At 41.8% G+C, this 27,500-nt stretch overlaps 2 protein-coding genes across 3 annotated transcripts in view; one reads left to right on the forward strand and one right to left on the reverse strand.

Annotated features, from left to right (window-relative positions):
* Positions 1 to 14,390, forward strand: part of LOC138003193 (WD repeat-containing protein 76-like) — a 29,291-nt gene extending 14,901 nt beyond the window's left edge. The window contains exons 10-16 of the mRNA XM_068849153.1: positions 5,967 to 6,125; positions 7,063 to 7,190; positions 8,143 to 8,250; positions 8,562 to 8,708; positions 11,017 to 11,073; positions 11,903 to 12,005; positions 13,685 to 14,390. Coding sequence (XP_068705254.1) covers positions 5,967 to 6,125; positions 7,063 to 7,190; positions 8,143 to 8,250; positions 8,562 to 8,708; positions 11,017 to 11,073; positions 11,903 to 12,005; positions 13,685 to 13,840 — 858 coding nt within the window. The 3' untranslated portion in view covers positions 13,841 to 14,390. The remainder of the gene's footprint in view (positions 1 to 5,966; positions 6,126 to 7,062; positions 7,191 to 8,142; positions 8,251 to 8,561; positions 8,709 to 11,016; positions 11,074 to 11,902; positions 12,006 to 13,684) is intronic.
* LOC138003175 (DNA-directed RNA polymerase III subunit RPC2-like) overlaps positions 14,388 to 27,500 on the reverse strand; it is a 45,416-nt gene continuing 32,303 nt past the window's right edge. For both annotated transcript variants that reach the window (XM_068849147.1, XM_068849141.1), the window contains 15 exons: positions 26,233 to 26,251; positions 24,937 to 25,014; positions 24,384 to 24,458; positions 23,093 to 23,141; positions 22,634 to 22,694; positions 22,197 to 22,279; positions 21,510 to 21,558; positions 21,401 to 21,418; positions 21,185 to 21,290; positions 19,350 to 19,446; positions 18,392 to 18,482; positions 17,910 to 17,956; positions 17,004 to 17,063; positions 16,407 to 16,496; positions 14,388 to 14,970 (listed from right to left, as the gene is read on the reverse strand). In XM_068849147.1, the coding sequence (XP_068705248.1) occupies positions 14,838 to 14,970; positions 16,407 to 16,496; positions 17,004 to 17,063; positions 17,910 to 17,956; positions 18,392 to 18,482; positions 19,350 to 19,446; positions 21,185 to 21,290; positions 21,401 to 21,418; positions 21,510 to 21,558; positions 22,197 to 22,279; positions 22,634 to 22,694; positions 23,093 to 23,141; positions 24,384 to 24,458; positions 24,937 to 25,014; positions 26,233 to 26,251 (1,056 nt within the window). In that variant the 3' untranslated portion in view covers positions 14,388 to 14,837. The remainder of the gene's footprint in view (positions 14,971 to 16,406; positions 16,497 to 17,003; positions 17,064 to 17,909; positions 17,957 to 18,391; positions 18,483 to 19,349; positions 19,447 to 21,184; positions 21,291 to 21,400; positions 21,419 to 21,509; positions 21,559 to 22,196; positions 22,280 to 22,633; positions 22,695 to 23,092; positions 23,142 to 24,383; positions 24,459 to 24,936; positions 25,015 to 26,232; positions 26,252 to 27,500) is intronic.

Genomic DNA, 27,500 nt, shown 5'->3' on the forward strand with positions numbered 1-27,500 from the left:
TATAAACTATAATAATATTATAACTCATTAATACGTGTAAATGGCGAAATAGTAATGTCTCAAGCAAAAAATGAGGTGTGGACTTGAATTTCTACTGTACGCAATAAGTGAGTTAACTTTTAGTTAACGCCTGTGTCGCAAATAGGGGTTGGGTGCTCAAAGATCTGGTACCAACGACCCAAACCCAGGTCGGTGGAACACCCCATAAGCCTGCCCTACTCACAACCCAGCCACAAGCCCCGCCCACCATGCCAAAAGGACCTCTGGGTTGGACAACCCGGAGCAATGGAGGCTCGTGGCCACTCAGCCACAGCCCCCCAAGGGACCAGACCTGAGGCACCCAACTCCAGCTAAAAGCGACGTCAATACACTACCTGCTAAACCAACTGACTGGACACCTGGGTCAGAATGCCAATAGGTGTGCGGATATACCGTTGGTAAGCATCACTCGACCACCGGCCTAAAGTCTTGATGAGGTGATCCGAAACTCCCCGAGCCACAGCTGTAGTGGCCGCACCAATCTGGAAGCTGTGACCCGAGTAAAACCATGATATCCCTCTGAGTGTAAAATAGACTGCACCATGGGTGACAGCCACTGCCGAGTTAAGGGACGACCGTCCGCAAAGCAAAACAGCGGCCCTGGAGATGGGCCCTGCAGAGCCAAGAAGTTACCAAGGGCCCCCACTGGGCAAAATAATACTGTTACCATGACACAGCCAACGCAACTGGGGTCAGTCTTAGAGGACTTAATGTGGACTCTAAGACAAGTAGGATCCACCAACCAACGCATCCGCTTGTACGTCACTAACCACTAGATGGATACTGGGGTCAAATGAATAATTAGTGGTGAACTCGCCTGCACACAAGAAACCCAAAAACCCCAGGCAACACGCCCGCCAGAGCATGACATGGTCATGGAACTTGAAGTCTAAGGAATGCTGAATGATCTGAAGGAGATCAATCGTAATCGGGAGGCGAGTCTGGGGGACGAACCCTGTACACGCTTTATACCCCTCAATAAATGCTGCAGCTGTAGATAGTTGACCAGGGGATCAGGTAAACTATTCTCAATGTGAAGGGACCGCACTGCACTGAGGTATACCTTGATGGATGGTTGGTGAAGATTATCGGCCGACAGTGATGCAAAATGCAGAAGTTACTGTTCATCGGCTGACACAAGGGCCCCCTCTGGACTCAAAAGGCCCTCCTGATGGCAGAACTCGGCATAGCGACACTGGGCGGACAAGTAAACCCAACATGTAGATGGAGCAAGGCCCTGAGTGAGGAAAAAACTGGCATCTCATTGTCAGGAGAGCTGGAGGAATTGGTGTTGGAGTTTCTGCGGCTTGTGGGGCCAGGTGCTGAAAGCACTGCAACTGGAAACGAGAGAGAGAATCCGCAGCAAGGTTAGCTTTTCCACGAACTGATGACGCTGTAAAAGAAAATAAATGGCGCATTGCCAACAATGCCAAGTAACGCAACAAAACCATTAAGTCTGCGTCTCTGGAGGTACCTGACAACAATACAGCCACCACTGACTCGTTATCACATAGGAATTCAACCCGCCGCGAAGACCACTGAGAACCCCACAAATGAGCTGCCACAACAATCGGAAACAGTTCCTTATAAGCAATAGATAGAGGTTGTTGTGAAGCCGACCACGCACCAAAAAACCACTGGCTGTTGAAAATCGCTCCAAAGCCCAGTGAGCCTGCAGCATCTGACGAGACTTGGAAGTCAGGGACAGGGGCTCAAGCAGGCATCAACAAGAAACTAAGACCATCCCGGCTCTGAAACAATTCCCGCCACCAAGTCAGGTCCAAATGAAACGCCCGGTTTAGCCGAATAGAGTGGTCGTCACGCCTGAATGTATATAACAAGTTAATCATCTGGCGGAGAAATGACCTCCCCTGAAGGGCAATCTTACAGACATGGTGGAGTTGACCAATAAGGGACTCTAACTAGCAACGTTTGCAGAAACGCTTAGCTGACAATGTATCTAACAGAGCAATGATCCTACCCCTTCTCCACCGGCTGCCTGGCCTGTAGTGTAGTTGAGTCCAGCTCAATGCCAAAGATGGATAGGCGTATAGTAGGGCCCTCCAGTTTACGTGGCTGAAGGGGGAGACCGAGGATGGAGCACAGCCGGATGCATGCCTGCAAGTTGTAGTGACAGACCAGAGAGGCTGGCGAACCCAATGTCAAAAAATCATCAGAGTAATGCAGGGCTCGAAATTAACGAAAAAATCCAGTCGCATTTTGCGATAAGATACGAAAATTTAGTCGCAATTTCGCAAATTTTAGTCGCAAAATCGTCGCGCTGCATTGTGTTGTCAGCGGTTTAGCAGAAAAATATGAGCCCGCAGTACTTGTGTGTAAAGAAACTGCTGAAAATGGCGAATGATCGAAGGAATGGAGCTGTGCACGTAACATCGCAGCTAAATTACTATACAATTACGCTACCTTCAGAGAAAATTCACAGCAAGAAACAAAATAATTTTTTCATTTATTTATTTATTTGTTTATTTTAGCAAAAGTAGCAGCAAAGTGGCAACTGCTAACCCTTTTGTTTCGAAAGAACGAAGGTGACAACAAGTCGCAAATTTGCGACTTCTCCAGATATTTTAGTCGCAAAGGGAAAAATTTAGTTGCAAATGCGACCGTATTGGTCGCAATTTCGAGCCCTGTAATGACGAAGGAAATCAACCCCATAGCTATGAGTCAGTATCCATTCAACCTTGTCTGCAATGGAGGTAAAGATGTATGGAGCCAAGCGTAGTCCAAAGGGAAGAGCCATGTCCATGTAATATTTATCATGCCACTTCATGCCCAAGAGGGAACTATCCTTCGGGTGGATGGCCACATTGCGGTAGGCGCTCGTCACATCGAACTTGGCCATAAGAGTTCCCCGGCCCCGAGCCATAATGCCGTCGATAAAAGAATCAACAGTGACATACTGAACTGAAAATAAAGGCTTGTGGATGCCTTCGTTGACGCTGTGACCCTCGGGAGATGAGAGATCAAGAATCGAACGCCATTAACCAGGTTGATTGTTCTTCGGGATAGCCCCAAAACGGCTGATGTGCAAATCTGGGAAAGGCAAGGTAGTAAACGAGCCTGCCACCCTCCCGCATGAGACCTCTGTCTCGAGGTAGGCATCTATGACTGCTGGGTGAACAAGGGCAGAATACATGTTAGCGGAAGCTGAATGCAAGGAAACTGATGACGCCTCAAAACCAATGTGGAATCCCTCCCTAAGACCAGTAAGAACGTAGGAAGCTGCTGCCTGATCAGGGTAGTCACGCAACTCCGCTTGAAACTGGGTCAACTGCAATGGGGAGACTTAATGTACAAGGGCTAATGGAGAAAAAGAATGAACTGGAACAGGACCGCTGGGTGTACCACCTGAGCCTAGACACAACAAAGCCACTGAGCACGGCATGCCACGCTGTAGGTCAAGCAAATAAGAACAATACTATTTACACTATATACACAAGAAGTAAGAGGGAAATATTTCCGCTCAATAACGCCCCATTTGGCAGGGGAGGGGGCAACAAGACTAGGGTTGTGAAAGGGGCAGCTAACCTGAGCTGCAGACATGGTGGAAGCGGCATTCCCCAAATGGCCAACGGCAAAGCCCATTATTCCATGAGGTGCAGTGAGGGGTAGGAGAACTGTAGCCTCGACTAGTAGACGCCATTGTAGATGAAGAGCCGACCAACTGCTGATTGGGAGAGCATGCTGGAGACGGCAGATAAAAATTATACAAGTCCAAGTTCATCTGTGCCCAGTCCGTTGCACCAGTTGCTGCCACATCCCTATGAAAGGCCAGATCATTATTCCAACCACGCCCGATTTGGAGAATGACGAGCCGTTTGGATTATCAACAGTTTGTATTTTGTGAGGTTTGGCCATCAATGAGGGTGAGCTGCACACATCACCACCTGATAAATTGTGAAAGCCTCCGTCCAAATCAGGATATCCGAAATTTTGTCGTCCAAAAAGGTATGCGTTCCTGATCCACTGCGCAAAGGTTGGCCAACAATAAGTCCGCCAAGTCAACAAACTGACCACTGGTAATTTTAGAGACCAATTTGGCTGGGATTGGCGCATGTCCCAGGCCTACAACAAACGCTTTCTCAAGAGATGGTGGCATAAACGAACTCCCTAAGCCTGACGAAATGTTAGCATGAGCTGACATAACCAGAGAAGAGAATGAATCCACGAGGCAGGCCAAGTTGGAGCCAGAGATGGCAGGCACGGGAGGGAATGTAGAAACAGATGACGGTAACCTCAACATACCTGATGATGCCGCATAAGAGCCAGCCACAACCATTGCAGTACTGGAGCTAACACTCGAAACGGCCGGTGAAGCGCTTGATACAGGAGTAGAGTTGTCCCGAATTGCCGCAATAACAGTGGGCAGTGAATTCCCGAGGGCTGTCACCACGGCCGATGCTATCTCATCAGAAAGCGAGGAGGATGTTCCCACCGTAACCACCAGCGACGCTGCAGACGATGAAGGGGAAGAAGTACAAGCGGTCGAGACGAAACCAGCCGCCAAGCTGTTGTTACGTTAGTTGAGCATGGAAGAACCATGACTGACTCGCGTAGATCACGAAAAAACGAGCGACAGCACATGCCAAGGAGACCAGGAGAAGATACAAAAAACACTACACATCTAAGGGAAAAGACGTCCGACCAACACGATCTCTATACGACAATAAGAAACAGCGCAAAAACTCGAAAAGAAATACTTGAAAGCACCCGAGCACCAACACACCAAATGCTGAGCCAAGCAGAACCACAAGGACATGCAAAGGCGCATGCATAATATGCAAAAGAACCGCTGACCGCTTGAACTGCCAGAAGACGCCACGGAAAAGCCCCACATGCAAATAACACGCACAAAAAAAACGCTACAGGCACACCCCCAAAATACTGATTACCCCTAACGCTAACGCCACGCAACGCAACACCACGCCACGCCACGCCAGACAAACTGTGCAACTTGCTCCTGGTCATTAACTAAGTTAAATTGCATTTAACCCTATGTAAACCTGTATTCAATGCAGATTAATTGCATGAAAAGCTTTGAAATTACATCATTCTGTTATTAATTTTGTGACTATTTGGAATATCAATCCCTTCTTTCAGTCAGGAAAAAATTTCATTAAGGGAAGATTGGATCAGTTTTGGTCCAGTTGTGACAAGCTGAGAACTTTACATATTTTCACTCTTACCTGGCTGTAAGGCAAAGGGAAGGAGTTAGTTTTATATTTTAGTGGGAATGTCATCATCTCTTTATTAACTCAGTATGCTTCAAATGGTGTTAGGTAAACCTGTCTGTGACACTATTGAAAATTTATGTGAAGCCAGCTTTGGTTGTTGAAATAGTGACTGTCTTTAATTTTGATGTCTTTAACTCCCTCTACCCACACCCAGAATGGTCAAATTGAGTGCTACACAGGTATCATAATTATTGACTTGCACTAAGTGTCTAATATCAGACCATTATTTTGATTGGCTGAATGTTCAGTACATAAATAATTTTAGTATATACTAAAACAGTGGATAGTGTTGAACGCGGGCGCTGATTGGCTCCTCAAACTCTGAATATCCTGTGCTATTTACCTCCAAGCAACTCGGAAAAAGATGGCGTCCCGATTTGCATCCGTGACAAGTGAAGAAAACATCCAAATTAATTTTTTGTGCTGTATATTATCTCACTGTTTTAGTCTATACTAAAACAACTATTCACCTCATTGTTGGTGGCTAGCATTGGATATCCACTGCTAGCCACCTCCACTTCAGTGAATAGTGTTAAATATTTATGATGCTGTTAAGGTTGAAGGCTGATCACCTTTTTTTTCACTTGGTGAAGTGAATTAAGGGTTCACTCCAATCCCTTCCAAAGAGCAAAACAGGGGTTGCAACGAAGCTTTAACCAGATGTTGCTGTTTTAGGGTTCGGCAAAAGGTGAAGATGGTGTGTATCTTTACGAACCACACTCTCGTCCAATCAACTGCATGTCATTTGACCCAAGCAACTGTGGAAAGCTATATACAGCAAGTTATGATGGAACAATGAGGTGCTGTGATGTTGCCTCTGGCATTTTCCAGGAGGTACAGTACAGTAAACTCTCTTGAAATTAAAATTGTTTCCTTACCAGTATTAAATTCCAATAATTATTAAGTCTCTCCAGTTCTGCAAGGAATTATTGGACAAGGACATGAAACATTTTTGCTCATATCCCCGGTTTGTTTCTAATAATAAATTGTCAACTACACTCACTGCTTTCAGTAATTACCCACAGCTGATGAAAAGGGTTGGCAACTTCACTCAGAGAAGTCAGCTACTTTTTCCTTAATTAAATTGAAGTAATTAAAAGCAGATTCTTTCAAACTTATGATTAAAATTCATTTTGACAATGACAACAGTTGGGTACTCTACTCAAACCAGCCGTCAAGACCGGTAATTTATTACTAAAAGAAATATTTTTATCAGTAAAAAAAATTTTATCTGTTTGGATCTCGCAGCTGAAAACTGAATTGCTAGAAAGTTTTAAGGAATGATTTATTCAGCTCTGTTCTTTGAACATAATTATTATAGGGCATGTAGGTGTTCAAGGGTTTTTTGGTTTTATGCTCCCCTTAATTATTTTTTATTAATGTTGTAGACATACATGTATAAAATATGTGTTGCTTAACACTTAATTTATTATAATTATATTGGCTTATGTAAACACATAGCTGTTGGATTACAGCATTTCGGAAACCTTTTGAAAGCACCACTAGTTACCACTGCAAGCAAAAGAGGCGCCTTTACAAAAACTGCCTCCTATCACAAACATCATGTAGATTTTAGCTGCCAGTTGGAGGCAATCGTCAAACAGCCCTGTATACTTTTCCACGTTAGTTCTCAAGGGAAAAAGGATTATTTATACTCAGTCTGGTATTTCATACCAGCTTTTGAAATACTGCAGTCATCATTTGATTGTATTTTTCACAAATTGTGAATGTGAAAGTCAAAGATCACTTTAATTATTATTATCATCTTTAGGTTTATACTTTTGACGATGATGACTCCACCCGGTTTATGTACTTTGCCTTTGGTTCTCCCAGCACAGACACCATATTAGCTGCAACTGATACTGGATACGTGTTGGCGCTTGACACAAGAACAAATGGGTAAGAGGTGACAGGATGACAGTTATTGAAACATTAATGGACTTTGCCCTTCTCTATACTGTATGCCACTGCAATGGAAGCAGGGGTGGCTTAGTCTTAGGGGCATCCTAGGGCATTTGAGGTGTGAATGGGTTAAAGTCCTCAATAAGTCATGGAGGCAAAGTGAGGTGAGATAAGTTAAGATGAGGTGAGGTAATGAAAACTAGAAAGAGACAAAAACCTAGAATTACGACAAAAAGCGAAATCCTACACATGTGCTGGCACAAACATAGCGAAAGAATTGATTAATTTACAACAACATGAACTTACATCTGTGTCCTTTAACGTTAAGAAGCACCTTGTTGTTCCTTAAAGCCGTTAGAAAGTACCATAAGTAAATAAACCATAATGAAAGCATATAAGGTCTAAAACTAAAGTTTACTTGAATTCATGGAAAACAAGGGATCAAAACTGCTTGAAAAAGCGTGCGAAAGCAAAATACGCTTCTACAAATCTGGGACCCACAAAAGCTAGGGTCCGGATTACTACCATGTTCACAGTTTAATACGCTGTAACACAGATGGTAGACGAAAAAATCTCAAAAAGGTCACCCATGAAACCACAGGACACCCAGGATTATGAACTTCTGATCAACTCCTTTTTACACCTCAGGTCAGCCAGAGAGTCTTTTAGAAGATTAGTAGGACTTCATTTTCTTTTGTGCAAGGAGAGGAATAGGGGGAGGAGTTTTTAAACTTACAAGTAACAAAAGTGATACTGCTGCATGGACTACCTTATGGGAGGTCTTGGGTCGAACCTCTGCTGGACCAACTCAGAATAATTCAACCCCTTTTTCATAATGTTCTTTCCCTCTCAAGGGAAAAGAACAGTAAATCATGATCGCTTGTTCTCCTTGTTGATATCATTTGTTGGGCCTATCAAGCTTGACGCAGTGTTCTTGGCTTCTTTTCAGCAAAATGAGCCTGGCAGAGCAAAGTTATGACCTTCATAATAAAACTATCAAGTGCATCGATGTCCATCCATTAAATAAAAACCTGTTTCTTACCTCCTCGAATGATGGGTAAGCAGCTAACACAAGAAAATTTGCAATCTTTATTGCCGTAATGACAAGTGAGTAGCTAGGGGGGGTCCTGGGGTGCCCGTGACCCCCCCTTTGTAAGCCTTTTTTTATGCAAACAACCTACAATATTCAGGTTGCGAAAACGGGAGTACCCTCTGTTTGACAGTGGGCCCCCCCCCCCCCCCCCCCCCCCATTGAAAAATCCTGGCTACACCCATGATAATGTTTAACATTGTTTTGTTCAACTCTTGAGTACATGAATGTACATGTAACCACACCAAATATCTCTAAACTAGCTCTTTCAATTTTAGGGTTGTTGCTTTCTGGGATGTGAGAAATTTAAAAAACATGAATTCAAGTGTCAGTGTTTTACAGCGGGGCCGTGCTGTGACATCTGCTTATTTCTCACCACTGACTGGCAGTCAAGTGTTGGTTACCTCAATGGATGATTTTGTCAGGTGAGTCCCATGGCATAAATTCTGCTATTTTTCCCCTCCTTAATAATATAACTTTATTTTTACACAATAATGTTTAAGGCTGAATAGCTTGTGGGGTCGTGCACAAATGAAATCAAATCAAATTAATACATATCAAATTTTACAGTGTTCGACACACTAACACTTGCCTGATTGCCTGGGGCAAGCAAAATATATCTGTGGGTAAGTACAGCAAGTCTAAGACTTGCACGATCGGACAATCAGAATTTTTGTCAACCAATATTTTGCAGAACGATTTGATTTGCAATGAAGAAAGTAGCTAGTAATATGACGTAGTCACCACAAACACAATAAAAAATAACATTACATCTCTTTGCTGTCATTTATTTTCTGTTGAAAGTATGTTGGTACAAACCTCGAAACAGATTGGAAGAAGGAACATGTTCATAGCCGCCATCTTTATCCATGCGCAAAAAATGTCCAATGGAACCCAGTTTTCGCACGGCCAAATACGCTATCGAACAAGCACATAAGAAAATTTTATCTTTTGTCATGCAATTTTAACCAGCTTTGAGTACAGAACATGGCATTTAATTCAAAGCCAGCTTAATTGCAAAGAGATGCATGTATACAATCATGTAGTCAAGGAATCTCCCTTGATCTCTTATGGAAAAGGAAAATCGTTTGAATGTATGCTTTTCAAAGCAAAAGTGTGAAGGCTACTTGAACACTATAGACACTGCAGGAGTCCCTTTGGTCTGTCGAACCCAATTTACACAAATTTTACTCAAAATTGACATTTTTACAAGCCTCCTTTGAGTTTTAATGAGCCACACATCTTCAGAAGGTGGGCACCCAAAAAAACAAAACTGCATGGTTGCCCACAGGGAAAATTAGTAAGAAAGTACATGTAAGGGTCAAACACTGAATTATATTGGTTCCTGAGGAGAGGGGAAAGCTGGAGTACCCGGAGAAAATTTAAACCTCTTGGAGCAGAGTAGAGAACCAACAAACTCAACCCACATGTGAAGCTGGATCTGGGAATCGAAACCTGGGCCACATTGGTGGGAGGCGACTGCTCTCACCACTGATCCATCCCTGCTCCTTGATTGTGTCAACAAGAACAGTTTTACCAGACATTACAAAAACTGTTTATTAGTACTATGATCTGAGTAACAATTATTGTGAAAGTTGCTGAATATTAAATGGAAACCACCAAATGTGGATCTTTAATTGCCTCTCATTGAACAGCATCTCTGTCGATTTAAAAGGTGTCCTTCATTTTTCAAGGAAGCAGGGATGGTGCAGTGATGAGAGCACTAGCTTCTCAGTGTTACAATGTGAGTTGAGTTTGTTGGTTCTCTACTCTACCGCACGAGGTTTTTCTCCAGGTACTCTGGTTTTCCCCATTTCTCAAAAACCAACCTACATTTGAATTTGATGAGTTGATTTGATTAGTGCCCTAGCACTAAATTTTACTTGACACTTAAATCAAGTTAATCATTATCATTATTATTATTATTATTATTATTATTATTATTATTATTATTATTATTATTATTATTATTATTATTATTATTATTATTATTATTATTAATTAAGAAAGTTGTGATTGTGGCATTGGTGGTAAGTTGTTTCAGTGTGTTGTCGGGTCAGTTGGAAGGATTTATTGAAAGATCTTGGGATTGCTGATAGCGTTAAAGAAATTCCTTTGTATGTAACCTGGCCTTAAAGTCTCACCCAATTAATAATTTTTGCTAAAATCTATTTGGGGAATTAAGGGGCAGCTGGCTGTATTGTTGGCACGAGAGACAAATTAACAAGCGTCTTCGCCGCGTGGAGAATGGGGAGGGGCGCAGTGTATTTCACAGCACCCCTACGCAGGCTAGGAAATTGAAGGAGCAGCCTCATAGTTGAAGGAACTACAGACGTTAAATAAAGTGACTTTACAATTTATGTATGATTCTCAGATCTCTTAGTTAATTTTGAGTGAAATGTTTCCAGGAACTTTCTGATCACAACAACACTTGAACCACTGATTTTAAAAAACCACATAGCTGAGCTAAATGTGTTCACATTTTGTGCGAGAAAGGTCGACCAACAATATTTGGTTGTGAGTTATGGTTGTAATGCATGAGTTTCCTGTCACAAAAGTTACCGTTTACGTCATCAGGTAAAAAACTTCAATGTAATTTATACTATTTGCTTAGCTTTTCAAAATACACCCATACTTGGTCTCATCAAGAAAATAGGAATAGGATTCTTTATTTGGCAAATGCTAATAAGTTGCTTTGTGGTGACGTTTTGTTTTGTTTTTTTTTTTCCTCAGCATAAACCAAGTTGACTCCTCTGGAAAGGTCTCATCCACTCCCAAATGCTGCTTTAGGTAAATTGTTCAGAGTTTTATTTAAGGATAAGATACCATTCAACAACCACTGACCGGCCATCTTATTATCGAGGTAGAGGTCATGGGTTCAACTCCGGTCGCACCAAACTCTTAGGAGGGGGAAGGGGTGGGGGTCTGTAAGTAATTGAGAAGCTGCAGTTGTAATCATAATTATTATCTAGAAAGGGTTGGACTTCCAAGTCTCAGTTAAGGGCTATTAGGTATAGGCTCCATCTCACGACCATCGGTCATTTATTGGTAAGACATCAAAGAATCCACTCGCTATTCACAAAGAGTAAGGCACGGATTTCGCATTGTTACAGTCTGGCAAATGTTGCCATATCGACGTGGCATCTCAAAGAGCTCATGGTGTGTAAGGTCACGTTTGGGAGCCAATACAACCATAAGCCAAAGGGACTTTGCCGAGTGCTGGAGTTCTAGACATACGTGTACATACATCTTCAGATTTACAGCTGTTTTTTCAGTTGCAAACCGTAGGTCTCCTTGCAAGTCTGTAATTAATTGGATGGTCTTTTGGATAAATGGCACGCAGCCTTTGGTCGAAAGTTACCAAGCCTGTCTATGAATCGCACTGTACATGCATGTTTGTTTGTTGCGTTGTGTACTTTTCGTTGTTTGACTACATTACTCTACTCCTAACCAACTTACCCGTAGAATGGCCAGAGTGAACGCCAAAAAGGCGTCTTGTTCCAATTGATTACCACAAGACTGCTGACTTGTTTTGGCCAATTCACTGAATTCACAATCGTAGAATTTTGCAACTTAAATGGATTTTTTTGAAGTTTAATATTTTTTTCTCACTTTCCAGGCATTGTAATCAAACTGGCCGGTGGTTGACAAATTTCCGTGCAACATGGGATCCAAAATTTGATTCCTACGCTGTTGTTGGAAGTATGAGATACCCAAGACAGGTAACAAATCGAACCAGTTGGTGGAAAGGAGTTCGAAATATCGCTTACTATCCTAATCGTGGTCGGTACTGTCTGAAACGCCCACGATTTTTCCAATGCAATATATAACTGGCAAAAAGGGAGCCAAGAGATAACGAGAACGACGGAAGCAAGATATTCATTTTGATCTTCGTAAGCGCATTGTGTGTGAGAGAGAAAGAGAGTGTGTGTGTGTGTGTATAACGAGGAAATTGTCTGGTTTGACCTTCGTAAGCGCATTGTGTGTGAGAGAGAAAGAGAGAGTGTGTGTGTGTATGTAATGGGATGTCTGGTTTCGCCACTGAAACGGTGGTCGTTTCGTCCAGGATAATTTTGGCCAACGTCGAGTTTTAAGAAGGATCGATTTAGAAAACGTATTAAGAATAAAAAGTAACAACACTATCCGACTTTTCGGAGTCAGACATGACCCCATTATCAAGGTTAAACTGTACTGGAAAATTCGCAATTTAAATATAACGGGCGTTAGAACAAAACAAAGACATGCATAAATGCAAATTAAACGATAGTTGAGTTAGTTCGCGGTGTTTGAGATGACTTTCAATCTTACGATTAATAAACAAAGGTAATACAATACGGACGGTTTTTCCTCGCTACGTGAGCGTCAACCATCACTAAATAAGCAGTCAGATTCCATTCGTGCTAAAGTTTTTGTTTGACCTTCGCCTTTTGTATTCTAGCAAAACTTGTAAATATCTTAGTGTCAACTATCGTTTAATTTCCATTTATGCATGTCTTTGTTTTGACCTAACGCCCGTTATATTTAAATTGCGAATTTTCCAGTACAGTTTAACCTTGATAATGGGGTCATGTCTGACTCCTTAACGTCGAGTTTGTTAGCGGAATAAAGTCAAGCAGCTTTTATGTTTGTTTCTGGCTAGTTTTATGGATTTGGTTGAAGTAAGGACTAGATCTAAGCCCAGATTAAGGGGTTATGGTTAGGTCAGGGCTAAAACTGGATGTAAGAAGACTGACCGAGCATGTTAGCGGAACTACCACATACTGGGGCGGAAAGACCGAAAACCGAATGGTTCACAAGTCGTTATAGGAGCTACTGTTCGTATGGACCCCTTTCAGTGAATTCCCAATCTGAAGGACAAAGCAATAAGATTGTTTTGCATTTGAAAGGTTTGTTTTTCCCCGGGGACAGAACAACTATTGGTTTGTCCTCCAGAGTGGGAATTAGATTGTAAACTCACACTTTCCAAGTCGAGCGACTTGGAGCATAGTTTTGAAGCTCGGCAAACATCAAAGGAGCAAGCAAAGATGCTAAAATTTAAGTTGGAAAGTCCACGACCGTGCACAATCTTTTGTTTTGCGCTCATACACTATTCACGAATTACGTAACCAACACGTTTCTACTGCTTAGTTCCTCAGTACGGAGTAAACAACTATTGTGTTTTGTGCACGGTCAAGGCCAAAAAAGAGAACAAAAACCTACAACAAAGAAATTTGTCGGGTTTCATAATCATTCCCCTCTATTAACTATGCTTGGAGTAATCGCAAAAATATTACTGTAACGGGAAATAATATTTTTAGAGAACGTTCTCGTAGCCGTCGTCGTCGTCGTCCTTGCTTAAAGTCTCCACTGTCCATTATCTTTGTAGCACATGTTCTTAGCTCCTCTCTTGCTTTTTTTTCAGATCGATATTTTCTCTTCGGAGATGAAAAGTAGCGCTCTGTTGCATCTTACACACGAGAACCTGAGCTCGATCAATTCTATAACTGTCTTCCATCCTTCGGTAAACAAGCTTGCCGGGGGAAATTCAAGTGGTAAAGTTTTCTTGTGGACGGAGTGATGCTGCGTTGGATAGGAATTAATTGAGAGCACAGAAGCGACTTTACTACAGAATAAAATAAACATCGTGCATTGGTAATATTGCCGTGGCAGCTGTGTTGGGATTCGACTTGTACGATTTTTCGCATCACTAGAAGTATGAAAAGGAGCCAATATAATGTCGGCAATGGCAGCTGCGAACTTGAATGTTATGCATGTACAAAGAACAAATCCGATTACTGTTATCGGAATTTCTTGAACTTACAATGAAATTGGAATAACAGACAGCTATCATAAGTTAGCTTACAATATTACGATGTGTTCACTGAATGAAGGTTACCCTTTTTATCATTTTTCATGTTTGTTTTAACTCGTTCTCTGTGACGGGCCAGGTTTGAATTTCTTGGTCGAAGTTTATCCATTTTAGGCAGGGAATCACTAGAGTCAAAGTTAACCTTCTCCCTGATTATATGTTTAGCTCAGTAGCACTATTGTGTTCGGAAAGTATAGTAATCTCGAAGCAATAACATGAATAATCCATAAATTAATAAAGATCACCCTTTTTAAAATAATTTTTCGTGATTGCTTTATTTCTTTTAAACTCGACATCTCCCCTGACTGAAAGTGCCTTTCACAAATCTTCATCAAAACTTATCCTTCTTTAGCGCAGACAATCACCAGAAAAGCTAATGTGGACGTTTTTTTTATGGAACGAGCAAACCAACTGGATTGCTGAGCATGCCTCCTCCCCCTCACCGAAAAAGGCAGCTACGACAGTGAGCAATTTCGACTCAAGAGCTATAGTCCTTTTCTTTGCGCGTTACTGACAGCGCACATTTCAAGGACTTTTAAGCCAATTACACTTGTAAGATTCTTTACGCGTAATGACCAAGTAAATTCAGTTTATTACTATGTACTTCAATGAAAAAATAGTCGCCGGATGTGGCTGGTCTCGAAGACCGTCTTGAGTCATTTCGGAGTGGCCTCCAGTAGCTGTGAAGATTTTTCTTGTCCAAGTGTCATTCATCCGTGTAATGTTTGAGTGAGAGTCTCGGTACAATGTTCATGGCAAGAAGTTCTTGGAAGAGAAGTTTGCAAGCGTAAGGTATCTTTAATGTTGAAATATTGTGGGACGATGAACAGTAGTGGCACCTGAAATGTATTAAAAAGATGGGGAAGATCAATATCCAGCTTTGAAACGGTTTTTCAACTGATGGTTTGCATCTGATGTCATGGCGTCCATGTTGCTGTTCAGAACAATGCAGTAAAATGTCATGATGCAAAACTTGTGGGAAGATCTAATATTCAATTTGATAGTGAGGAAGTGAGGACAAAAACAATAGAAACACGGAATGAATGTGAAAATTATTTACATATCTTCCACTTTCCTTTGTCTTTGTCCTCACTGCCTCACTATCAAGCTGAATTTTAATTTATCGAAAAAGGCCTATTGTTTTGTACACTAACATGGCCGTCTCATCACGTGATTGCAAACCAAGAATTGAGCGCTTGGAAACGAACTGATAGTCATCATTTTGACCAATCACAAAGCACTCAGACGAAATCAGGTACATTGAAGCTACAAACTTGCTGCAATCTCGTCCTTAGGAACAAGTTACGATTGGTGATGCTTTTGTTTTCAATGGCCGGAAAGGGCAAGGTTAGAATCCGATACCAAACAAATCTAACCCTAAAGCTGAGACTGGCGACAAAGAGGTCAAATGTTAAATATAACGTCCTTTTTGCTGGTTTTCAAAGAAAACAAAAGAAAACGTTTGCATAATAATAGTGTTCAATTCCCGGATGATTGGGTTGGGGCACCAACATGCCCGTCGTTTCTTTGTTTAGAGGCACAAACATGGCGGCGGTGACGTCATGTGAAAACCGAGAATTAACTGTAGCAAGTCACTTTGAGATCATTTGCAAAACTATCACTTTAAAAAGTACGCTTTCCAAAGTGAATCAGAGGCAAATCGTTGTGAAGTTGCACCCAATTCAAACCCTTTGGGAACAAAACGTTTTAGCAGTAGCAGTAGCAGTAGCAGCAGCAGCAGCAGCAGCTTCAGCAGCAGCTTCAGCAGCAGCAGCAGCAGCAGCAGCAGCAGCAGCAGCAGTAGCAGTAGCAGTAGCAGTAGCAGTAGCAGTAGCAGTAGCAGTAGCAGTAGCAGTAGCAGTAGCAGTAGCAGTAGCAGTAGCAGTAGCAGTAGCAGTAGCAGTAGCAGTAGCAGTAGCAGTAGCAGTAGCAGTAGCAGTAGCAGTAGCAGTAGCAGTAGCAGTAGCAGTAGCAGTAGCAGTAGCAGTAGCAGTAGCAGTAGCAGTAGCAGTAGCAGTAGCAGTAGTAGTAGTAGTAGTAGTAGTAGTAGTAGTAGTAGTAGTAGTAGTAGTAGTAGTAGTAGTAGTAGTAGTAGTAGTAGTAGTAGTAGTAGTATGCAAATACAATACACAAAGAATCTTAATCCCGGGAGATTTGAATTGGGTACAACATTCAGCTAGCCGATTTGATCTATTGATGTTAGTCTACATTTAAAACTTGCGTTGCACTTGACATCGCTATAAAAGTCTGGTAACTGAACGACAAGCCTGCTCACCATCCAGAGTATCCCATCAGGCCACACTCGCTGCACACATCAACCTCAAACGCGTCACTGGAAATCATCAGTCTTTCGAGAAGGAGCATGCTGGGTAAACAAGCGAAAGGACATCAGCATGGAAAAGCGACAAAGGTAAAACCAATCGTTAATGGTGGAATTTCCATCCAGTTAAAAAAGACCGGGCGTTGATGCAAAAATACGACAATAGGCTGCGTGAAATATGGGTTTTTGTCAATGGGATTCAAAAGTTGACAGTCTTATGCCACAAAATAAATAAGAAAGAAATAGCACTATTGCTGTTAACGGTGTAAAGCGCCAGTGAAAAGGCTCCATGGGCGGAGCAACTGACCGGTGTTACTGGGGTCGTAGGTTCGAATCCTGTCGAGGACTCTGACTTTTCGCCCGTTGCCGAGCAATTAGCTTGTCAAATGGATAAGAGTTTTAGAGGGCTCACAAGGTTTTGGGCAATAAGATCAGCTCAAAGGATAACGAGCGATAACTAAATGTGAAATACTATTGTCTGCCGTCGATGAAAGGCAAAATGAAGTTAAACACTTACAAAACAACAAAGCGTCGACCTCTATCTACCCTCACCTGGCGCCATAGGCTATCAAACAGTCACGCTCCATTTCGCCGAGTCGCAAACCACCGTCCCTGCGGAAAGTAGGAAAAACACGCTTAAAACAATCAATATGACTTGTCACATAACTATTCCTTTAAACAAGGTGGTGCTGATACAAGGACAACTAGTCTGTCGATAACAGAGCTTGATCGAGGTAACGTAGTTCATTCAGTTCTTCGAGCTCATTATTGGCGAACTTCAGAATCGACTTGACGGCTTAACAGCTTGGGAGGTGGGGAGGTGAGGAGAAGAATGTAGAAAAGATTCAAGGAGTGGGACTGGTCATTGTCGTAATTAATTTCCGCTCCGATCTGAGTTACAACCATATTGTAGTATCGATTGACCAACAGCCTGATAATTTGACTGTTTTGGACACGAGCGCATAGTCCCATCTTGTCTTTGGAGGTAGTGATTTCTGGTTCTGGTGAGACTCCAGCACTTGGCTAAGTAGCCTGACGTCTGGCTGTTATTGTGGTCTCATTCACACAGAAGCCCTTCGAGCTAATCCTGCCAAGCCGACCACATGCTGGAAAGGTCAGACCACAACACCGGGAACTCCAAGCCCAATTTTTTTCGAATAGTATGTGGGATCTTTAACGTCCCACAGACTTAATAAACAAGGGCTGTTAGACGGGATCTCTAGGGTGTGATTCTGATTCTTTCAGAAAGGGCAAAAACTAATAACCTCTGGTCAATTCGAAAATAGGGGCAGGCAGACGTGAACGGGGATCCATATTTCTGACGGATGGCAATCACTGTTCAAATTTTTGAGTGCGCAGATGATTTTGAAGTCTATGGTTCATTCTAATTCTTGGCGCTGAACCGTAATGTGCGACAAGTTGTGAGGAAAGTGGCGAATGTGACATTTATGATGTTACCTTGAACGACCTTCCGTAGGTTGGCGTGTCAACACAGCCCGAGGACCCTGAAAAAGGAACCAGACCGACGTCAACGACGGAAATTCCTTGAAGCCTTGGCCTCAATAAAATTGAAATTTGAACGAATTTTGCTGAAGATATTCGCTTTGACGTTTCTCTCTTCAGTGAGTCACAAAGCTCTCATTTTCAAGGAAGTGGGTGAACCTCTACGCATTAGACTTCACTCCCTTGAGAATATCTCAAGTTTCAACGCCTTCCATACTACAACTAAAGGATCGTTTACACGTACGACTGAATCATCAGCATAAGCAGCATACGCAGGCGCATTAACTTGTTGTTAATTACTGTCTTTTGTTTTAACGAAAGCTACCAATTATCAAAAGGCTACTGCGTCTGCGTATGTTGCTTGTACTTATGCTTGCGTCTTACGTCTAAACTAGCCTTAAAGAAAGCGAAGATCGAGGAAGTAAAAATTGACTGACCTTAGCACGGGCATGCATCTTGTCCAGAACCATATGTTTTAGCTTTTGATAATAAATTGGGCCAAAGTATATGTAAGCTGACAATGGTTCCCTTCAGAAGAAACAAAAAGAAACATGCCCTGTTATTGACAATGTCTACAAAAAGCTCTGCAAAAGAGCAAAGTTATGGCGTAGTCTTGTGTACTGAAGACGATTGTGTAGAGATAGTTCTCGTGACGTCACCCATTGTTATGCCAACCATTGTTATGCCAACCAGAACCTAATTGACTGTTGAAACAACGACTTCTTTTGTTCCGTGGTTGGCAAATTTGGATATCAAAAGAAATGTGACGTCAATGTTTGAAAACAAGAAATATCGATGAGGTTTCAGCATAGGTGGTTTGCAACCAATCTCTTGAGACACGAATAACAATGATGTAATGTACAATTGCTGGTGGACGAACAAAAGAAGCTAATGAGAGATCTTTTGTTTTCGTCCACCAACATGGCGGCGATGACGTCACGTGAAAATTATCCATTTAGAGAGATCCTCCACTCCTCCTAAACGATGAGTGTGAATAAAGTGCAACGTTGATAAGATTAAGACAGGTAAATTCGGTCTAACGAGTTGCTCAAAGTCGAATGGCCACCTTGGAAATATTAAATGGTTGACGTTTCGATCGAGTTTTAGAGTCAAATTTTCCGGCGCCGCCATCTTGAATAATTGCCATGTGTTACAGTTGCTGATTTGTTCTGCAACAAAGAGCTTTTCATTTATGTTACAGGGCATTCATTACACCCCTCAATCGCCTGGTAAATTTAACAATAAAAATAAACGATTCTGAAATTTATATTTCTATTACACTTATCAAACAAATTTGATTGTAAACAATATTTCCTGTGGTGTTAAAGTCAATTTTCGATGGAGCGCAGGTTCCCTTGAAGTTTCCACTTCTAGTCATGCGCAGCTGACACCTACCCGGTGATACCCGAGGTTACAAACTCTTTTCCGGCGTAATTGAAGCCTTTTTCAATAAGAGCATTGCACACATCCTCCACCTTGTCACCTCCAAATGCTACAAGAATAGGAAAAGACGATATTTTTAGTTTTCCGGATAATAAGTATAGTAGGGAAAAAATGCAACTGAGGTCTCGGAGCTGGGCCCATACAGCAACGGTCATTCTCTTTCACAACTACTCACTGAAATGGAGGTGAATAGTTGTTTTAGTATATACTAAAACAGTGAGATAATATACAGCACAAAAAATTAATTTGGATGTTTTCTTCACTTGTCACGGATGCAAATCGCGACGCCATTTTTTCCCGAGTTGCTCGGAGGTAAATAGCACAGGATATTCGGAGTTTGACGAGCCAATCAGCGCGCGAGTTCAACGCTATCCACTGTTTTACTATATACTAATTGCGGATATTTACCGAGCCACGAAGCGGCGACATAAATCGCCTCCACTAGCCACCGACACTGAGGTGAATAGTTGTTTTAGCATATTGTAAAATAGTGAGATAATATATCAGAAAAAGGTGATTTTAACTCTTATTCCCGCAACGATTACAATCTTTTCGGGCGCAAATCCCGCGCGAGTTGCTCGGAGGTGAATAGCAAAGGGATATTTGGAGTTTGAGTAGCCAATCAGAGCGATCGTTCCACTGTTCTAGTATATACTAATAATCATTATCCGCGCGACAATTCCCCACCCTGAGGTCGCAACAAAGGTAGAATTCACCTCACAATGCCTGGAGCTTTTAACCATTCATAAAATATCGACTCTTCCCTGTTATACATTTAGCAGTGTCTCTTTCTATCGCACATTTACAGTTGAAGGATCTTTTACCTCTGATTGGACACAATGGTCTCCAAATAAGGAAATGGCGATTTTAAGCGAGCAGAACGGCAACGGCAACGAAAACGTCACTTCAAAAATATCACTTCATGCTATATATAGAGGATATTACATGGCCGCGCGGGGATACGAATTTTACCTTCGAGTGCGAAGCCGCAATGTAATGTTCTGTTTATTATATAGATATTGATGAAATGTCTAGATTTAAAACAACTTGTTTTACTCATTTTCGAAATGATGAAAAAGTGGTGACCAACCGCTAAAACACACATGTTGTGTAACATGAAACAAGATATGAAAGTTATAAAAAACAAATCATGATAATGTAACATTTGCATGTTAACATGTTAATGTAGTGGGGAAGAATTATATTAAAGCACAAAAGTATCTTACAATGAAGAGGAAGCTCGCGTTTTATTGGCTAATCGTGTTCCTTGCCATGACGACACCTATATTCCCACATGTGAAAGATAAAAATGATATGCTCACTGCGCGCGGTGAAGATATGATTTTTCAGTAAAAGGAGAAATCCTGGTATTTCATCAGTATCTATATAATAAAAAGAATTTCGTCATTCCATCTCCACCACATCGTTCAATATTGACGGCGAAACACCCTATCACTGGATGGGCACGAACGCTTTTGAAGTAAAGATGGAGAATGGAAAATTTACTCTTGTACACTCACGTTGTTGTCACAACCTTAAATTTGTCTTTTAACGCTGTTTTTTTTTAAGTACAGCAAAAAATGTACTAAAATGCGTGACGTATACGTGCAGCGCGATCATTTTAGATATTGAACCAATGATATTGTGTTTGGCGTTGCCAAAGCCCTTGTCATTTGTTGCGATGCCCTTCCTGAGAACAATGAAACACTAGAATCTAGAGGAAAAACTCGAAAAAAATCTGCTGCAGAGACAACTAGTATATCATACGGTTTTCGATTTTAGCTCACCAGTTCCATATCCGAAATGTCCGTTCAAGACACCTGCCTTTCCAGCCATCAGTTCGATAAGCTTTCCGACCGTCATCCGAGACGGAAATCCATGAGGATTCATTATCTGTCAAGGCAAAAAAACCGTACTTGTCAAATGGTTTCAAAATAATGAAAAGAATGCTCCACAAAAGTGAAAAAAATTCGAAAAGAATCGCCCACTGAATTGATACTTACAATGTCAGGACAAATACCCTGCAATGCACAAAAATAAGAATCATCAAACAAAGAAGACTTTTAAAAATGATAGGTCATGATGCAAGTAACACGATTAAGATGGCCTCACCAGATCCGAAAATGGCATGTCTTCCTGGTTCACGATTAAGCCGCATACACTAAAGAGAATAAATCAAAAGACAAGACAATTGTCATACAACTTATTAAGAGAGTTCTTCAGGAAAGTGCCAAAATACCATGACCAAAGTAATTCGTTTTGCCAATAACAAAAGACGAAGACGTTCAAATGCGACGGTCAAACACCAGGCACATACTTGGAGCACAGGAAAACGCGTGCTAGCAATTCACAAATGATTCTACTTCCGCTTCTGATGAACTAATAATGTGGCGGATATTTTTCGGCCGCATCAATAGGAATGGTACACCCCCTCGCTGTCCCAGATTGCCGAATAGAGCAGGCAACTACGTTCTTGGCGACGTCCTCGTACTTCGGTCTTAACGAGCGAACTGAAACGAACACAAGGAGGGTTGCCAAGCGACACAAAGAGAGGGTGATAGGGCAAACCCTAAAAAGCAACTCCAGAGTTGGCGCTACGAGACAATGAAATCAGCACCGCAATGAACAGAGAAGGCTCGCAATGACCCGCTTAATTCGTGATGTGGTGCCATGTGGTGCCATATTCAGTGAGAACAGTGCTGTTGCGAAGTGGCGCGACACGATGATTGACATTCGGCGATAACAGAAATGTTAAAACTACACTAAGTTGCTGCGAAATGTCAAATGCAAGTAACTTACCCCTTTTGTCCGTGCCTGCTGCTAAACTTGTCTCCAATCTCTGGTCTCCGAGTTTGCCTTTGAAGAAGTTTAATCAAAAATGCCTGAAATGAAAGGATGAGAACAAGTGATTAAGAACATACAGATCAATTTTCTGAAACCTGTCAACCTTAGTGTTCCCCACAAATCATCAAAACAAGATACAGTTAACGCCGAAGTCGCCGATGACCCAACTAGGGACTGGATTCTATCTCCGAATGCCAGCGAGTAGGGCTGGTACAGAGGGTGAGAACACTCGTTATCGACGAATATACCCCAAATTCGAATCCCGGAGACATTTGATTTGACTTCACAACATCTCATATGATAGTTCACAGCTTTACCAAATGAATCCTTGACATGCTAATTAGGGGAACCGAAAAAACGAACCATTTCGCCATTGCGGACAAGCCACTCACCTCTTCGGCATTTGACGTCACTAGAACTCGTTCGATATAAATATCCTTTGGGCCTTTATATCTGAAAATAAAAGCAAGATTACAGTTTATAGACCCGCGTAACTCCAAACAACTCGTAAGCACACTTTAAACAACCTTTGTTTGCGTTGTTCTGCCGTAAGTAACACGACGAAATTACAAATGCAAGCAAGCAATCTTTAGCGATGATTATTGAGTGCCAAACGTAGGTTAACTTCGCAAAAAAAAAAAAGGTAAGCAGAGCGGGAACAACTGTGCGAGCAACTTTGTGAATGTTACGCGAGATTTTTAAGCCATTCATCAAGTCGACGAAATCACAAAGTGAGCTCTCGCACTTGATACTTAAAGAAACGCTCTGATCACTAAGTACAACTAACAAAAGAAGTGAAATGCGGGCGTGAAGAAATGATGACTTTGAAGCAAGGTGGCCTGACTACTTACGACACAGGAACATCCTTATACTCTGGTTGAGGAGGTTGCCCTGGAGTGCCTAAGAATGAACAACAAAGTTGTTCTAATTTTCTCCTAAGGCCTAATACAGGTGTATAAGCAAATTGAAGATAATTCATTACTCAAAAGGAGGCAAGAAAGTCTAATAATCCTTTCATTCAAGGATAAAGGCATAGTTAAATTGGGTATTTTTCCCCAAATTCGCTCTGAACCAACTCTCCAATTTCCTTTACAAACCCAGTTGATAACGCAGAATTTCTCAGCTTCACTCGACCACCGACACAGCACCACATTTCCATCAAAAACTGACCTCATTAATTTCTCCCTCGACTCGAAATTTTTTGGCGCCGTGCAAGTCTAGTCGCTAGACATATATAACACTAGGTAAAGTATCTAGAAACTTGTCTCGCTGTGGATGATCGCATAAGGTGACAGAAAACATTTTTTCTAAAACGTTGGGACACAAGTTGCTGGAGGGTTGTTTGTTGCAGCTTTGTGTGAAAGTAGAACCGACACGTACTTCTAGCAATGACAGCGGTATCAAAAAAGTGTTGAGAAAGGTGTAGTCTGCGAGCAGGCTCTTTTGTAAGTGTCGTGCGAGCGGCGAAGCCGCGAGAGGATTGGTACCGGAAGAAGAGGCTCTTCTTTCCCGCCCCAATCTTCTCGCGGCTTCGCCGCTCACACGACACTTACAAAAGAGCTTGCTCATAGGCCAAGAAAGGTCTGCTTCAACGTACGCTTCACTGTGCAACTTCCCGTGCAACTCGTGCCGCGACTAAATTTCGACACAAGTTGCCCGAAAAATTGTCTAGTGTAACATGGGCTTAACGCCCGGCGCACACTTGAGCTATCAGCTTGGCAAAGGCGTAAGCAAGTTCCTCCTTCAGTGTGCGGGGGCATTTTCAGCGCTTTTCGTCACGCGTGCCATCGGCGCCGAATATTCAACATGCTGATTCTCGGCACAAGTGAACATTTCTTCTAAGTGCCACGTACTTGCCGCCATATTCATTCTTCCTATCTCAAACACTACGCATGCCTATTTGCGAAAGATGGTAAGGCTATGTGAGGCGATATCTTTTCACGAGCGCACACTTGGAGGAAATGTTCACTCGTGCCGATGGCACGCGTGACTAAAAGCGCTGAAAACGTCACCGTATACTGGGGGACGTTGCTTTCGCCAACAGTTGCGAATAAAACTTTGCTAAGCTGATAGCTCTAGACAGTGTGCGCCGGGCTTTAGAAAGAGCTGCCATTCACGAAACTGATGTTTAGCTACATGTACCTGGTTGCAGTCCAGTTGGAGAAACAATAGGCATGGATTTATTGACAAGAACTTGTTTGTTCTCCACTCTCTCACCTGAAAAATTAACATGAATTCAAGCACGCGAAGTGTCAAGGAAACTGGGCACGTTTAGTAACAAGAACAAAGTTACATTTTGTTTGCTCCGGCATTAAACCCATGGTCTTGTGCTGTCAGCTGTAGCCTGGACACAGGCTCTGCGGAATTGGAGCGAGCGGGGGAAAGGAACTTTTGGTAGACTAGTAGTAATCTCGGATTATTAAAGTGCGTTCGACAGTCACTTAGTTTGTGCGTTTCCGAGCTAGAAAACTAAGCATGTGACAAAAAGAGACTGTCATCAGATCGAGAACAATACGCGTGCGAGAATCCACGCGAGGGTGCCCCTGCAAAAAGCAAAATAATCTTCGAGGTTGCTATTTTAGTGTCCCTCAAAGAGAAAAATTTCGATTCCTTTTGGCAAATTAGGACGCGTTCTCCTTCGATCGAAGGCAAAAAGACATGTAGGTTTTGAGAGGAAATATTTTGAATTCGTTACCGGGTGAGCAAATTCCATCGGCATCTAAAGCTCTGTGCCTCCAAATCACCTCTCCTGTGTTAGCATCCTTACTGGGACCTATGCAACAATCACACAAGGTTAGACATAAAACAATCTGCATTAACCATTTTAAATGGGAACTTGGTGAGCGCCAAAACCTCCCAAGCCGCAAAAGGGAGGAACTGATGAAGACCCTTGCGAGTGACGAGATCGATTAACACCACTGCTCAGAATGTGGCTTTTACTGTCTTTTGCTCAATAATAGTTAAACTCGTGATTTTGCACTGCCAGACACTAATAGAACGTTCGTGGCAACCAAGCGAGAAGAAATCAGATAAACTGCAACGTGATGAGGCTACATATATTAAATTGCGATTTTCGTTTGAAAACACCAAGTTCAGATTAGAAAAAATTGACAAACGTTTCCAAATTTTAACAAATGCCCATCCCTTCCATTCTCATGTGTAAGCGAAAAGAGAAGAAGATTCTTGATGATGAAATGGCAGCATCATATTTTGGTGAATTGTGGAAATCAGAAAACACTTTTTTTGTCCTTCAGGGAAACACTGAAATAACATAACTTTTAATTCGTGGTTCTCACACGTCTACTTTTAGCGCCCGCCCCTTTTATCGAGAGCTATTAAACGTTATAGCTCAGCCCTACCGCTTTATCACCTTACGAAGCGACATTATCTTAGCAATACATGGACGAATGAAAGAACAGCGTATCTGCTCTCGTTAGGATCGCAGCTGTTTATGAAACAACATCAGTTGAGGAGTTACAGCAAAGAGGTCTGACCAGAAGAATCCAAATCAAGCCTGGCTTCTTCCAGGCCTCTTTACAGCAACCAAAGTAAATCGTTTGATATCCGCATTTGGAATATATGACTTTCATGTAGCTCTCGCTAGCTGGCCATCATTGGGTACTGCAACAGCTTCTTTTGTATCAAGGTCTAAGAGTGGTACTATATGCGCTGATTCGACCAACATTTGACGGTTGGAAATAGAGGCTTTTGATTCGCTGAATTCAAATGCACCTATCAGAAAGCTCCTTTTTGGCGTGAAATTTGAATTGAGCCAATCAGAAGCCTCCATTTCCAATCGTCAAACAGGGGTGGAATGAGCGCATATTGCATTACACTGTACTTCTAAGTTAATGCTCCTGTTGTTTAGCCTTTAGTTTTCGGTTTGGGTAACAAGCCGATCGCCTTACGAATGCTACAAAGTACTTCCTGAAAAAAATATTTCCCTTTTTATAAAACTGAACTACTTGAACTCCTTTGTCTCACAACTTACCCATGACACGGTCAAATGTCTTCAGGTCCAAGCACAATGAATAAAAAGTCGAAAAAACGAAAAGAAAAAAAACGCAGTTACAAGTTAGACACGGAAAAGAAAAAGTTGCACGAAACACAAAGGAATACAAAATTACTAAAACAAGAAAAATGGATGCCGCATGGTTAATATACGGAGATGGTTATGAAACTTGACAAGTTTAATGGTTTCATATTTCCGTTCGCTGTTTTGATGTGTTTTAAAACACAATGTTCTTTCGAGGCGATAACCTATCAATCCATTCCCTCAATTAACCATAGCATATAGATATGACAGGGTCCTTAAGATCTACGACGGCGCCGTCGAAGAAAACGTTCAACCCATCCTCTACCTCTGAAATGACGACAATCCCCAATTTTCTCTAAATTGACTATTCTCGTCAATAGGCCTTATTCACGATAGCGGCCATGTTGGTTTTCAAATTGTCATGCAAATTAGCCATGTGTTATGCTGGGGGGCAAACATTGGAATAAAGGCAAATTGCGGAAAATCGGCACGTCGAAATATTGAATTAACATAAAAGTACATTTTAAAATTTAGAATTAAGTACCTTTTATAGTAATTTTATATCTTTTGATTGCCTCCGACATTTTGACTTTCTACTTCGTTATCTGCTAATTTTTCAGTAAAAAAATCGAAGTAACTTGTGCTAGCATTCTGTTTTACTACTTGGATGATAAACATTCAATGAACATGAAACAAATCATCTGTGTGGCTAAGATATTCGTTATAACCTCTCGAACTTGTGTTGTTTGCCCCCTCAGAAGTGTGTAGCTAATTTGCATGATAATACGTTAATATTTGTTTTCTTCCGAATGCCGCTGTAAACGTGTATTACCACCCGCTAAAAAACACGTTTAAACAGGAGAAAATGTCGGTTACCAAACCTCAAGAGAAACCTAGCCATTTTCAACAAATGACTAGTTTCTAAAGAAACTGGTGCTGCGTCGGTGGGAGAGTAGGGAGCTTAAGATCTACGACGACGACGACGACGTCGACGAAAACGCCACAAAACAATGATATCATTGGTTAAAAGAGCATAAATAATCGTGCTGCACGTGCAGCACGGATTTTAGGACGGATTCTTGCGGTTCTCTGCGTGATGACGACGTGAATCACTAAATTTTAGGTTTTGACGACAACGTGAGCATGCAACAGGGAATCTTTCATTCTCTATTTTCAGTCTGAAATCGCTCGTACTAACTTATTTTTAAGAAACTTCGCCCACA

Source organism: Montipora foliosa, chromosome 1, assembly GCF_036669935.1.
Source record: "Montipora foliosa isolate CH-2021 chromosome 1, ASM3666993v2, whole genome shotgun sequence".
Taxonomy (NCBI): domain Eukaryota; kingdom Metazoa; phylum Cnidaria; class Anthozoa; order Scleractinia; family Acroporidae; genus Montipora; species Montipora foliosa.